The sequence below is a fragment of the Rhinatrema bivittatum genome, chromosome 2 (assembly GCF_901001135.1).
Source record: "Rhinatrema bivittatum chromosome 2, aRhiBiv1.1, whole genome shotgun sequence".
In the NCBI taxonomy this organism is placed as follows: domain Eukaryota; kingdom Metazoa; phylum Chordata; class Amphibia; order Gymnophiona; family Rhinatrematidae; genus Rhinatrema; species Rhinatrema bivittatum.
The window spans coordinates 793,263,539-793,279,401 of NC_042616.1; the positions used below are offsets into that span (position 1 = coordinate 793,263,539).

The window sequence follows — 15,863 nt, forward strand, 5'->3', positions numbered from 1 at the left end:
CAGGACTAGATGACCGTTATGGTCTCTTTCTGCCATCATGTTTCTATTTACTATATAAATGCAACTGAATATTGGGCTACAGGCTGGAACAGTGGAAATACACACTGTATGTGCAATTGGCTAATGGGAGTGCTAAGGAAAAAGCACAGTGAAAACTTTAGATCTTAATCTATGAAATGGTCCAATGGAACATTTTGCTCAGGATGTTTTACTTTACAGTGAATTAGAGGTAAAGGTGCATAAATCCTTTTAAAATGCACTGAAGGAGGCTGGACCCATGACTCACGGGCAGTGCTACACCCTGGGTTCTATTTCTGAGCCTTGCTAGGAATGCTGCAGAGGCAACATTTGTAACCCTTGGAAGGAAGGAGTCACTACACAGTGATGAAATCTATAAATGGCCACAATGGTGGCCAGACTCAGGTTTCACATGTTTCAGGCTCTGGAAGGAGCTTTGTCTGTGGGCCCCTGGCTAATAACGGTTGTTACGAAGGCAAGCCTAAATGTGCGTGAGATAAAATGGAGGAAAAGTCCCAGGTAATTGTGACTGAAGGTTCATAATACTGCTGCTTAGTAGAGGACAGCTCTTGAGCTGGAAGAAAGAGGAAACTGCCAGTCAAACAAACATAAGAAAAGAATCCAGATCTACAATTTAAGACTGAAGACATTATTGCACGATTCATGTGCTAAGCTGTGAGACTCAGTTACCAACTCTTCTTACCTAGGAAAGCAATTCCTGTTTATTTGGCTAAAATTGTATATCCTTCCACTTACTCTAGCTTCCAAAAAGATAGCTTAGTCTAATGCAATAAACAGAAGGTTAAACAGTCGCATTGTCTGGTTTGAAGACCATACTTAGATTATATTAATCTAATCCAAAGAAATGCTTGAGAAAGGTTTCTAAAAGTAAAGTTGTAAACTTTACTAAAGCTTGTCTGGATTAACTGTAAACAAATGTTATCTTTCTCTAGATTATTCTACAGTTTACTTTTAGAATATTCAAAGCACCTGTTGTGTTTGTATTTCACAATCTGAGCCAAGGCATACGGCAATGCACAGTAAAACTGGATGTGTAATCTAACTGAAGAAAAGCAAAACGTAAATGGCATTTTTATTTAGAGCGGGAGTAGAAGTGCATCCATTATGAAAAAAAATCTCACTTCTAAAATAGATCTGAAGAATATCATTAGACATGCTTATGAAAATCACAATCTTGATCCTAAAAGGAATTTATTCATATCAACATCCCTGGAAGTTGGAGAAAAATAACTGTTTACAATTATATATGGGACTTTGCCATTTAATTCTCATTTCCAGGATTATTACTGATCTAGACTCACATGTGGAAACACTATGGATTAAATACAGATTTAAGGATTGAATCCTAGATCATAATTTTTTTTCCATCTCTAGATATCGTAATATTCAAGTTATTGAGTTCCAATACTCTATATTTAAGTAAAGGAACTGAACTAAATTTAAAAAATGTTGTAGCACCTTCATAGTATTAATTTTTATAGCAGAAAGTAATTCGTAAGCATGAACAATCAGAAACAGCAAATGAAAGATGATAACTAGCAGGAAAAATGACTATTGTATCTTCTGCCAACATAAAAAGCTCTGGACAGATACCAACCTGTCTATATCAGTAATCTCTATAACAACAGTTTGCAATGTCCAAGTTTAACATATAAGCGGCAAACAAATCATGGTGGCATGACAAGCAGGCTCTCCAATCAAAGCCAATCTATGGCAGTAATTTAAATAATTACAGAGATATCATGACTCAAGTCAACCTGCATTCTTACATTTTGGTGTAAAATCTGCACCTTCTTGTTTGTTAAATATACAGGTGGCCTTTAATGGAATCTACTTGTTAACCTATTACATTTATGTCAGACAAAGAAAAGACTAGGAAACAAATTTCACACAGATACAACTGTATGCACAGATACAATTTTATGCAAAAGTCTAGGCACTCTGGTCAAGATGCATGTTCCAATGAATACCTAAGAGAAGAGAAGCTGACGCAACTTCTATTGGTACAAAGTTAAACATGACATGTTTCTACAATTTTTAATGCAAAATTACTATTTTCAATTTATTAAAATCAGCAAAACCATTAATATGGCATGCGCAAAAGTTTAAGCACCCTTCCAGTTGAGTCATTTCTACTTATTTTTAGAAGATGTTAATAAGGCCCAAAATGTTGATTGAGTCATTAGGCCTTTAGTCAAGTGAAGACAATTCCATGGTTGAACAAATACTTTTACCATTCTAACCTTTCAAAAATAGTTGTTCTGTTTATTTTTTATTAACTATGGGCTCCTCTAAGCAGTTGTTTGAGCATTTGAAAATGAAGATAATTCACTATTACAAAGCAGGGTAAAGCTATAAAAAAAATCCCTAAACTTTTTCAGCTAGTAATTTCAAGGGTCAGAATTTTTGTTCAGCCATGGAACTCTCTTCTCCTGACTAAATGAATGCCTAATGGACTTTATTAACACCTCTGGTTCTGCTGATTTTTTTCCGTCGGAAAAAAATCAGCAGAACCAGAGGTCACGAGCTGAGGCTCCAGGGAGGAAGACTAAGAACCAATGTCAGGAAGTATTTCTTCACGGAAAGGGTGGTGGATGCCTGGAATGCCCTTCCGGAGGAAGTGGTGTCTAAAACTGTGAAAGACTTCAAAGGGGCGTGAGATAAACACTGTGGATCCATCAAGTCTAGTGGGCGTAAATATAGAGGCGGTAAAACACTGCACGGAGTGGCAATAGCCACAGAGGCATTCACGGAGCGGGATGCCAGTGGCCAGTAGTTGGTGTTCCACCTTCAGGCAGCAAAACACTGCACGGAGCGGCAGTAGCCACAGAGGCATTCACGGAGCGGGATGCCAGTGGCCAGCAGTTGGTGTTCCACCTTCAGGCAGCAAAACACTGCACGGAGCGGCAGTAGCCACAGAGGCATTCACGGAGCGGGATGCCAGTGGCCAGTGGTTTGTGTTCCACCTTCATGGAGCGGAAGGATGGAGGGCTGCCATCTCCAAAAAAAAACCAAAAAAAAAACCAAACAAAACAGAGGTGGGTAAGAGTATGGGGCAGGGGTGTGGCCGCTTGTTACAGCGGTTGCTACCCCTGATTGAGCTGGATGTTCACTGGGATGCAGATACGGCGCTGCTCTCTGCATTGGTGGAGGGGTGGAAGGGAATTGAGGCCGGAGGGTGCTGGAAGCCAATAGTGACGGGTGGGAGGGAGAAAAAAAAAGGGGGGGGGGGAAGATTAAAAAAAAATGGATAAAGTGCGTAGCTTGCTGGGCAGACTGGATGGGCCGTTTGGTCTTCTTCTGCCGTCATTTCTATGTTTTAGAATAAGTAGCAATGACTCGACTGGAAGGGTGTCCAAACTTTTTCACATGCCACATTCACGGTATTATTGTCCGCAATTAGTAATTTTGCATTAAAAATTGCAGATAGAGGTCATGTTCGACAGATATTTATTGAAACATACAGTTGGACCTAAAGTTTTGCATAAAACAGTAAGGGTACATGTTCCTCATGCTTTGAAAGATAAACACCCCCCCTTTTTTTTTTAGTTTATTACTTGTTCCCACCCCCACAAATATATTCTTAAGCTTGATGACTGATTGTTTTACTTACTAGCAAGCCTATGTAAAATGACTTAGCACCATTAGAGCAGCTGTGTGCTCTTCCAATGCCAGATGTTATGGTGTAAAAGGCATCACCCAGCTCATCTGACGTGCCTCTTTTCTGTGGGTTAAATAATGGCAACTTGGCAGCCCCCTCCTCTTCCATTCATCATCATTTCCCCAGCTTACTGACTCCGTACTCCTATGCTAAGTCCAAGGGCTCAAGAACTGTGAGCAAAAGTGAAATTATTTATACAACCTTTACACATGCTTGAGATTTCTAAGGACTTCATTGAGCTGGGGTGACTTTTCTCACCTCTTATGGCCATTTGAATGTAGAGATTAACAGGCAAAGAACTGTATATGTGTGTGTACTGAACAGCTGAGTGAAGAGCCCAAGTGCTTCAATAGTTCTAGAAATGCAACTCTCTTGATGACCAAGGCAAACCAGTTCTCTCTCTCTTTCTCCTTCAATTATTAAGAAATAAACTAACATGTCCTTCATGCTTCGTCAACTAGACACAAGTAGGTTTAGAAGTGAAGAGTATGCAGTCCAATAGAAAATACATTTTAGTACTGAAAATTACAGAATATGGCAACTTCTCTCTAAATGAAAAAAAAAACCCCAAAAAACTAATGTCCACATCATTACTATTTTTTTGCTTTACATAAAACTATTTACAGTATTTTCAAACAGCTTCAGCAGATGCAAAAGAAGTCTACTACAGTAAAAAAAAAAAGTTTAAAAAATCAGTGCAATTCTTTGTTCGAGTTGTAGCTTGTTTTATAAAAAAGATTTCATATCTGTTTAGGAGCAAGTTAACAAAAAATGTAATATAAAAATAAAAAATTGCACTGTATAGAAAGCGTAAAGAAAGGATGAGACTAACCCAAAGAACTTGCAAGCTCCCTAGCAAAGAGATGTCTCATTAGGGGAAAACATCTACAGATACATATAAATGAAAAAAAAGAAAAAAAAGTTCACTTTAATGTTTACAAGAAACCTATAAAGATCAACACACAACCGAGTCATGTTCATCTATATTCTTTCTTCACATGTAAATGATATACGTTTTCCCATACATGAACCACTGTAGGCCTTCTGTACCACTTTGATTGTCTTCCAAATCATGCCACTATCTAAACCTTGGCAAGGACAACCCTTTAGAATATGGATCCTAAAAGCACACGCACCGACGACTGCTAAGGACTGCAATCTTCATTGCTCGGGCGATCTAAATATAATTTCACAGGCTACAGCTAAACAAACATTCTGCACACAATTTAAGCAGACACAGGCATTGTGGTTGCGCAATATGAGCTAAATTCGGACACTTGGGTCCATAGCTCCAGTCTAAAGAAGACCACAAGAATGAATAAAATGATTCAATTATTACTTTAAAATATTCTGCAACCAAATATTTGGTACAGTAGTCATAATGTAAAAAATTACAGAAGGTAGGCATGTAAAAAGGACAGCTGTAACAGTCAGAATTTACTTGAAGGTATGGTACCCGTACGATTGGCTGGCAGGTTCTACGCAATGCTGTCATCATAAATCCTTGTTACTGAAGCAATTAACAAGGTAACATTTAATCCAAATGTTTCCTTATTCTAGCGGCAACATCGAATTACACTAGCACCCTTTCACATTTTGGAAGGCTTTCTCCCACCCTCCCCTCCCCCCCCAAACATGATGAAGTCATCAATTACACTAACATAGGCACTATCTGGTAGAATATTCAATCACCAGATTAAGAAATCCTAAGCTTATACAAACCACATCAGAAGCAAGCAATCCAATTCTAATTTAGTTCAATGATTAATTTCTATTCAAGTCCACCAAAAATATATGTATATTTTCACTTAAGTGTATTCCTATTCTGGTATGATTTCATATATATATATATATATATATATATATATTTACACACATTCACACACACTTACACACCTCTATATCTGTATCTATATATATATATCTATATATAGATAGATAGGACAAGTATTAGTGGAGGTTTATACTACTAGCTGAGGAAAGGAAATATGTCAGGCTACTTACAGAGGTAGCGAGGAAGAATAACTTAATGTGATGCTCACAGGCAAATCATTCACAAAAATGACACGTTTGTGGATAATGAGTTCACTAGGCAATTTTCTACCAGAAAACAAACTTAAGCACCTGAATTCTAAGCAGTTAAGGTTGGGTACAGTTTTTCCTGGATTGCCTTACAACAGTCTCTTCTGGCTGAGCTACTCTGGCACTAATGATAGCCATGGCTGAAGTAGTTTGTGGTGCAACAATGGCCTATGTATCAAGGACAAAGGAAACCAAGATCTAACAGTAGGGGAAAATGAAGAACAGAAAAAAAAATGTTAAATGCTATTTGTTTAAGTCTCTAGTCTAAAATAAAAATCATTACATAAAATGCTCTTTTTTATTCCACTCTTATGATGTTGCTCACTATTAGTGCAATGGTTAATACATCCATGAACCCAACCCCCCTCCCTTGTGTGCAAACTAACACGTCCGTGTACATTTCTTTCACTATGTTCCCAGAGAGAATGGCATAATCTTGCACTCTTACCGTTGACCTAATGCATAAACAGAGAGATTTCCCTCTCTCCACAAATAAAGCTTCAAAAGTTTCCTATGTTACTTGACTGCATAGATTCTATGAAATTTAAAGAAAGAAAAAAGTGACCCATTTCCCTCCAGTGGCATGGCTCTAAGTGATCAGAGAACAGCTGTATGAGACTGTGTGGATTTATTTGTGGTTTTTGTGCTTGAATGGATGAAAAAACTTCAGTCTTGTCTGTGCGTATCTAACCTGAATAGGAACCCCTGCTATGTTATACACATGCTAGAGGTCATTCCAAGAGTTAGAAGTGGACGCATTGCTCTACATAAAGTCAAACTGCATATTCAGGAGTAAAAACATTAGGGTCCACCCTACAACCTCATTTGTTTTTTTTTTTTCTTCTTTTAAGTTCTAGATTTCAAAAGATAATTGACATGTTAATAGACATATGATGCACACGCCTTTAGTAAATAAAATAAATAGCATCTATTCTCTCACATTAATACTGTGAAACACGTCATTTCATCTACACAAACAGTGGGGAAACTAAGATTACATCTGTCACCACAAACCCGTATTGTTCAGAAACTTTGGAAAGAGTGTGTCACAGCCCTGCGAGATAGCTTTGGGTTGATATAATCTGCTGCAAACAGCATGCTTGTCTGCTCCCTACTATCAAAAGCCAAGCTGATCAACATGACTGGCTTACTTGGCCTTTTCCAGTGCAGATCCCTCCTCCACTCAGGAGCCAGACACACATGCTGGCTGCAGCAGTATCATTCATCCTGGTTATGACTCAATGATTAGTTCTGCTCTCCTTGGCAAAAGAACACTTCTTTCAGAATTATTATATTTTTAGATGGCACTTTCCTTGCCAATCACACTACATTTCATAGTAATGCTTGAGACACTACTCCTTTTTGCAGTTAAGCCATGGATTTAGTCTCTAAAAAATGTCTTTTTAAGCAGCCTAATAATTTAAAAAAAAAGTATAAAAAAAAACCAAAATTAAATTTCTCAAACACACCTTAAAACAAGCTTGCCCTGTTGACACAATATATTTTTTCAATAAGACTGTTAAAGATCAGGAAGTTTTTTTTCTTTTCTTGTTTTGCCTTTTAAAAACAAAATAAATAATCTGTCTGAACCCCACTAAACATTTGATGAACACATTCAGAATGACTAAGGCTTGAAGACCCAGGTTACTGTTGTCTTTTAGTATTGAAAAACAGGCTCTAGGCATCTTAGTTTATAAATTTCAGTGATAACAGATTAACTAAAGCATAACTTGAATGGCAAATCAAGTGAAAGTTCTTTTTCCATTTTCTTTTGTGGCCCTGAGATGACTTTTTTTTGTGTGAGTGGGTGAATAAAAAAAAAACAAAAAACCAAAAAAACTTGTGACTTTCGGACAAGCGGTTTAAGGGTTTGAAAACCACATCTCTATCATCGGCAGGGTTTTTAACAGGTATGTAGTTCAAGATGAAAGCTTGAGGGTTCTCTCACACATGAAAAGAACTTAAATACATAACCAAACAACATTAAAAAATCGGCAGAGACGCATTGCGCACAATGCAGGCTCTCACTGTAGCCTGAGCAACTGCTGGTCTAGGTGCAGCTGGGTCTGCTGTGAATCCACCCCGTGTGCTGCAGATTGGCTGAACATTAAAACATGTCAAGCGAAGTACATGGTGCGCAGTGTGTCCTGGTGAACCTGAACTGCTTTCGCAAGTGCTTGTTGATCTCTGCCGTTGCTCTGTCCAGATGTGTGGCTGCCTTCAGCGCTAGGAGAAAAGAAAGCATAGATGGTTAGCCTTCCTGAATATGCTCTGTGCCCTGTGTACAAGGGTTATGGCGTGTGTCCTTGGCAAGAGGACAGTGAGGAGCAATTCTATATATTAAACATGCAAAGGAAGAGATACTTGGCAAATGGCATATTAACAGAGTATTTTTACAGTAAGATTTCTCTTTTGGATTTGCCAGAGATTCCTCCCCCGCTAAATGCCAACAGCAAAACCCACAACATGCAGTAACACTGTACAGCTTCCAGCAGCTAGCAGTAAAAGCCCAATGGCTAGCACGCGAAACAAAGTGAAGTTGCTTACCTGTAACATGTACTTCCCCCTAGACAGTAGGCCACACCAGCCACGCAAGTGTCACTGACACGGAAGCTGCTCTCTAAAACTCAGAAATACGTGAAGTCGTTCTGAGATTGCATGGCAGTTCCCGTGCAGCCGCCTCAGTCACTTCCCTGTCTAAGCTTCGACTCCAGGGGGAAGAGGAGGAGTGTGGATTGTGTGGCTGCTTTGCCCTACTATCCACAGAGAACAACTCTTACAGGTAAGCGACTTTGCTTTCGCCATGGCAAGCAGAATGAATCCAGCCATACAAGTGGGGACTCCCAAACTGAGGGTTGCAACAAAAGTCTTGAGACTTTACAAAAAAACAATCAAAAATAATCATATAGTTACCACTGGTAAATATGCATATGCCAACTAAAAAAAAAACCTGATGGATATCACATCATAAGCCATATTTAAGGCAGATTGATGAGCCACGCTAAAAAAGGGGCGGGGGGGGGAATTGTGCAGCCAGCCGCATCGAGGCGGTGCGTTTTCGCCTGCCGCAGTTGTGGGCAGGCCGCACACCTTTGCACCCATTAGCGCCATGGGAAAAAGATATAGTTATTTCCCGCGGTGCTGCCGGCGACAATGTGGAAAACATTATCGCCCGCAGAGCTGCCGGGCCATAACCACACCCAAACCCCACCCACACTCCTCCCCCTTCCCCTCATTTAAATAATACTGCCGCAATGCAACTGTTATCTTGTGCGCTATAAGGCCACATCTCATTTATAGGGTCATTTATCAAAATGCAAACACTCAGGCATTTGACATTCACTCAATCTTTAATCGGTCTCAAAGAAATTGGCACATGAAACCAATTTTTTTCAAAATGATTTTTTCTTGCACATAAAAATACTATCATATCGTTCATCCTAGATATTTTTACTTTTTAGTACTGAAAGTCCTTTCTGATAAAATTCCTTTCCCAGTCTTGAAAGTCCTTTATGTTATATTTCTTTGCCCTAAAGGTACATGACTACATTGAAGGTAGATCAAGAAAGATCCAAAATTCAAAACATATACAATATGAAGGAATCACATATGTTGTATAAAAATGTTTTGAAAATCTTTAATATTTAGATATTAAACTGTGATTATTAAAATTGTTATTGCACAAAACATTAAGTTTCATGCAACAATACAATGTCCCTTTAATGAAACTTAACATGCAAATGCCCTCTGTGACATGTAACAAATGATGGAATATCTATCCAGCTAATCACTCACTCATTCATACCATTAAATCCTTACACACTATGGCCCCTAAAAAAACTGCATTCATTCCATACAAGTAATAATTACACTGTAAACAAAACAAGATACCATCACTGTGAACAGGTAAATATATTGTACTAAAACAGTACAATGTAATATTTAATCCAAACATTGGAGTAGCCACTATGTAAACAAATAGATCTATCAGCAGACAAATGTATCTCACTGAAAAATTACAAAAGTAACATATAATCAAAACATTGAAGCAGGATTGGTCTATTACAGGAAATCTGATCTACAGATTAGAATAAGAACATAAGAAATTGCCATGCTGGGTCAGACCAAGGGTCCATCAAGCCCAGCATCCTGTTTCCAACAGAGGCCAAACCAGGCCACAAGAACCTGGCAATTACTCAAACACCAAGAAGATCCCATGCTACTGATGCAATTAATAGCAGTGGCTATTCCCTAAGTAAACTTGATTAATAGCAGTTAATGGACTTCTCTTCCAAGAACTTATCCAAACCTTTTTTGAACCCAGCTACACTAACTGCACTAACCACATCCTCTGGCAACAAATTCCAGAGCTTTATTGTGCGTTGAGCAGTGGCATAGCCACGGGTGGGCCTGGGTGGGCAGGTGCCCACCCAACTTAGACCCAGGCCCACCCAACTGGCACTGGAACTGCAAGGCTGTCGCGGGATCCCATCCCCGCGACAGCGAACAAGAGAACCCACGCCTCGCGCGCCATCACGGCACACATGGGGCAGCGCTGCTGCGGCCGTATGGCCAACCGGTCTTCCTGTTCGGGGGGGGAGTGGAAGCGCCGCGCGCAGCTTCTGCTTCCTCCCCCCAATGCAGGAAGATCAGCTGCCTCTCCTGCTGCCACCCGTTCTCCTGCTATCTTTGGACCAAACGGCCCGCCGAACTTCCTGTTTGGGGGAGCGGAAGCGCCGCGCACAGCTTCCGCTTTCTCCCCCAAAGCAGGAAGATCAGCTGCCTCTCCTGCTGCCACCGGCCTCCTGCTATCTTCGGGCGTCGGGCCGTACTGCCCGCCGATCTTCCTGCTTGGGGGGGGGGGGGGGGGGAGGAAGCGGACGTTGTGCGCTGCGCTTTTGCTCCCCCCACCCCCCCCGACAGGAAGTTCGACAGGAAGTTCGGCGGGCAGTACGGCCCAACACCCAAAGATAGCAGGAGTCCGGTGGCAGCAGGAGAGGTAGCTGATCTTCCTGCTCTGAGGGAGAAAGCGGAAGCTGTGCACGTGCTTGAATGTGTATGTGTGGATGAGAATGGGAGTGTGTGTGGGTGAAAACTGGAGCCTGGGTGTGTATGTGGGTGAGAATGGAAGCTTGAATATGTGGGTGAATGGGAGCTCGTATGTGTGGTTGAGAATGGGAGCCTGGGTTTGTGGGTGGGTGAGAATGGGAGCTTGAATGTGTGTATGTGTGGTTGAGAATGGGAGCCTGGGTTTGTGGGTGGGTGAGAATGGGAGCTTGAATGTGTGTATATATGGGTGAGAATGAGAGCCTGGGTTTGTGTGGGTGGGTGAGAATGGAAGCTTGAATATGTGGATAAGAATGGGTGCTTGAATGTGTGTATGTGTGGGTGAGAATACTACCTTAAATGTGTATATGTATGGATGAGAATGGGAGCTTGAATATGTGTGGGTGAGAATGGGTGCCTGGATGTGCGTCTGTGTGTGCATAAGAATATAAGCCTGGGGAGGGGTGAGAAAGTGAGAACTTGAATGTGAGCTTTGGGGGGGGGGGAGAGCATATGAGAGTGACAGCTTGAGTGTGTGAGAGGGAGTCTGTGAGAGAAAGTGTGTGTGTGTGTGTGTGTGTGTGTGTGTGTGTGTGTGTGTGTGTGTGTGGAAGGGAAGAAGACAGTAATAGAAGAAAGACACTGAAAAGGAATTAGGAAATGAGCTATAAGGGAAAAAATGGGAAAAAGAGACCAGGACCAACTGATTAGAAAAATACAAAGATCAGACAACAAAGGTAAAAATATATATCTATATTTTGAGATGTTAGCAATTTAAATATAAGCAACACAACCGCTCTCTCAAAATTTATGGACAGGTAGGAGCCGTGTATAAAATTGTAATAATAAGAAGGCTAAAGTACCACAAATCACCGTGAATTATGTTTGTATCATTAAGTAAACCTCATACTTAGGCGTAGATGTGAATGCTATGCTGCATAATTTGGCATTATTTATCAGTAAAAAAACAACTAGTAGACCTGCATGCCTACAGCCCACCCATGTTAACCTTGTGCCCACCCAAAAAATCAATTCTGGCTACGCCACTGGCGTTGAGTGAAAAAGAATTTTCTCCAATTAGTCTTAAATGTGCTACTTGCTAACCTCATGGAATGAAGAGAATAGTTGTTGAAATTAGCAGGCTCTGCCCAGCTTTTATGTAACCAGATAAATATGTTTCATAAGTACATTAAAACACTGTAGTGGCCTTTGATTAATTGCTCTAAAGTGGTCCCACTTAGGGTTATGAGATGGGTTCCGACAAAGTAGGATCCTCTCTGTTTTACCTGATGTAGGTTTCCTCAGGGAATACGTATGATTATCTTGGGCTCCAACAAATATGTAAAAGTTGGAGAATAAAGGATGTTGTATTCCTCCAGTATTTTAATTTGTTCTAAAGGAATGACCGTATTAACTGTGACCAAATCTGTGTCCTCTTGTGTTAAGAGGCTCTTCTTAATGGCTGAATATCATCTCCATGCAACTTCTGCTAGTACCCTCGTGGCTGACTTTTCAAAATGTTAGCACAAAAGCGGCTTCAAAAACCTGCCTGCTGTGACAGTCCATTCCTGCATCATACAAACGGGTTCCCCGAAAGGTTTAAATTCAAAGTTCACAATGTAGCTGCAACTCCATTAACCGGGATTTCCCCATGTTTACAAATGACAACAACCTGCTCCAAACAAAGACACACATTCAGGGCAGGACAGCAGCACGAAATGCACCCTGAACGTGCCCCACAGTACCCCGGCTCGGCCGAGGAGCACAATTTACAGACAGACCAGTTTACCCGGGTAAATTGCCTTAAATGTCCTAGAGAAGGAAATCAAGAAAAGTTGACTTAATGACTCCATGTTGCCCCTGAGGGAGATACGAAACACACAGTGTATTGGGCAAGGAAATATAAAAGGATTTTCGAGAGCGGGCAAGAAATGTTATCAAAAAGACTTTCAATACTAAAGATAAGTAAAAAAATCTAGGGTAAATGATATGATATACAGTATTTTTATGTGCAACAAAAAATCATTTTGAAAAAAGTTGGTTTAATATGCCAGTTTTTGGAGACCTATGATTAAAGATTATGTGAATGGTAAATTTCTTGCTGTTCCTGCTGAAACCTTTTTTTTGGCAAGTCAATAAAGAGGATGAGGAAGCGTTGAAGCTTTAATTAAACAGGATTTTTTTTTTTTTTAGCATTGCTTATCCAAAACTCTATCTCTGTGAGAATAATCTTCTAAACAGCAGTGCTTTACGGATGTTGACATTGCTCTGACTGGATGGGCTTTGGCCTTTGCAAGAAGTGGTTTGCCAGAGTGAACCTATCAAGCCAGCCATGCAGATGAACTTTGTTTCTCTACTGGCAAGCCTTGCCTGGATCGATCATAAGAAAGAAAAGGAGTAGATTTTCTGAAAGATTTAGTCCTTTCTAAGTAAAATGACAAAGATAGTCTGCAGCCTAGTGTATGACGAGTCTGTTTAGCTTTAGATGAGTGAGGTTTGGGAAAAAACATTGGTAACAATGGGCTGATTGAGATGAAACTGAGATTCAACCCTTGGTAAAGATTTAGAATGAGAACAACTATATTTTTGAAAATTTGAGTAAAAGGCTCTTGAGTTAATAAGGCCTGAAAGCTCACTTACTCTATGTGCTGAAGTTACTGCTATTAAGAATAATACCTTCTAGGATAGGTACTTGAGATGCACAGTAGTTAATAATTTAAATGGAGAAGACATTAACTTTGCCAAAATTATATTGAGATCCCATTGGGTAGGAGGGATTTTACTTGAAGGAAAAAGTTTAAATAAGCCTCTAATGAACCTTCCTATAACAGGCTGTTGAGAGACAGGTTGACCATCAATGTGTCTGACAAGCTGCTATAGGTGTTTAAATGAACGCTGCAATTCAGGACTACAGTCTAACTCTGTGAAAGATTAAGTAGACACTGAAGGATAAAAAAAATGTTAAACAGTTAAAAGGATCTTACTAGCACACCATAGGGATCATCTTTTTCATTTAAAGTTTCATGAACATCTAGTAGAAGGCTTTCTTGCTGCTAAAATAAATTTCCTTTATTTCTTCCAGAAAAGGCAAAAAACTGAATTAACCGGCTCTCAACATCCATGCTGTTACAGCCAGAGAATGAAAGTTGTTTTGCATAAACAGAGTCAGAAATGGCTGAATTTAATTTCATGTTTCTTCTGTTAAGTTATATATAATTTAAAAGTTAAGTATGTTTTTATTTGTAAACTGCCTTGAACTAAAAGCAATATGCTTTTATATGGCAGGGCAAAATTGCACAATGAGAATCATCTTTCATTTGTCTTTCCTTAGCTTGAAGATAGTTTTTGGAACAAGTGTATGAGGAGGAAATGCATAGAAAAAGTGTGTTCAATAGAAGGAGAAAGCATCTAATGTTAGATCATTTGGAATTAGTCATACAGAACAAGGGGGCTCATTTGTTGGTGATGCAAAAAGATCTAATCATGGAGTTTCCCCAATACCGAAAGAGAGAGCCAAATGGAGAGACGATTTGTGAGGCTCAAAGTCTGCTAGGAGATATAACTTCCCTGGAAGTTATATCAAATGTATTTTCCTTTCCACTGCCCAGTTCCATATCTTGCATGCTTCTATGCAGAGGTTCGCAGATCCCAGGTCACCTTGTTTATGTAGTACATGGCTACTTGTCTCTTTGTATTTGGACTACTTGACCTTTTAGTCAATTATTGAACATGAGGAAAGTACTGAATATGGCCCTTCGTTCTAAAAATTGATATGGCAATGCCCTCCTTGAATAAGGCATTAAGATGGGCTCGTCAGCTTTTAATTAATGCATCTGCTGTAAAAACTAATTCTGTATGTGGGGGATGAGAGCTTTGTCCACAAAGAAGATTGACCAGTTGGATTTAATGTAGAAACTGAATGCCTGGCAACTTTCACCTTGAAAGAAAGTGGCTGGGTGTGTTGATTTCAGTGTTGCCTCAGGTACCATTGGGCTTGTGTCATATTCAAGAAAGTGGAACATGAACTATAGATGTCATAGAACCCAATAATTTTATGAAAAACCTGGCTACTACTGTTGATTGGTTGCTTAACATTTGAATTATATGGATTAGGAAGAAAAGATTAAGGGAAGAAAAGTACTGAAGAAAGTAAAGCCTAGCCATTAGGGGATACTGAGACTTCAAAGAATTAAACCAGTCCTGCAATAAGGGGATGATGTGGGTGGAGAACTTTTTATAAAATAACGCTGTATAACCATCTAGCCCAGGCGCCTTGTTAAGTTTTAAGCCCTTAATCACCTGTAATATCTCCTGTTCAGTAATATCTTTGTCGAAAAACTGCCTCTCAAGATCAGAGATACCAGGGATGTCCACCTCTTGTAGATACTTTTCTATATGGTCAGTGTGGATCTGAGAATCTGCAGAATAAAGGGCCTGATAGAATTCCTGAAATCTATGCCGCATTTCTTCCGGCTTGGTAAGCAGAGTGCCCCCTTCTGATTTAATTTTCACTATTTGGCGCTGGGCCACTCGCTTACGTATGCGGCAAGCCAGGTAACAGCTGGCCTTATTCCCCCATTCAAAGCGTTCCTGATTGGTTTGCTAAAGCTGAAATGCTATAGTTTCCAACTCAAGGGCCGACAATGCCGCCCTGGCTCTCTGGAGCTTAGCGTAACAGGCCTTTGCTAGAGTTTGTTTGTGGGTGCATTCAAGATCATGAATTTCTCGACGGAGCTGCTGTTGTCGTCTACATCTCTGCTTTTTGATTTAGGCCGCCCATGCAATTAATCGACCCCTAAGCACTGCTTTCAGGCCCTCCCAAACCATAGAGGGAATGATATCATCCTGCACATTGAAGGTGATATATTCGGAAATAGCTTCCTCTATTTGTGTACAATAACTTTCATTCCCAATAATGAATTATTAAGAGTCCAGAATCGTCCCCCCTCCCTTCTAATGGGATCGTGCAAGACAAGTTCTATCGGGGCATGATCCGACCAAGTGATCGGCTGTATATCTACCTTACTAAAAAAGG

At 40.1% G+C, this 15,863-nt stretch overlaps 1 protein-coding gene across 3 annotated transcripts in view; it reads right to left on the minus strand.

The window, feature by feature from the left end:
• Positions 1 to 5,538: 5,538 nt before the first annotated feature.
• The window catches only part of AGO2 (argonaute RISC catalytic component 2), a 225,163-nt gene continuing 214,838 nt past the window's right edge, over positions 5,539 to 15,863 (minus strand). For all 3 annotated transcript variants that reach the window (XM_029592084.1, XM_029592085.1, XM_029592086.1), the window contains one exon: positions 5,539 to 8,008. In XM_029592084.1, the coding sequence (XP_029447944.1) occupies positions 7,900 to 8,008 (109 nt within the window). In that variant the 3' untranslated portion in view covers positions 5,539 to 7,899. The remainder of the gene's footprint in view (positions 8,009 to 15,863) is intronic.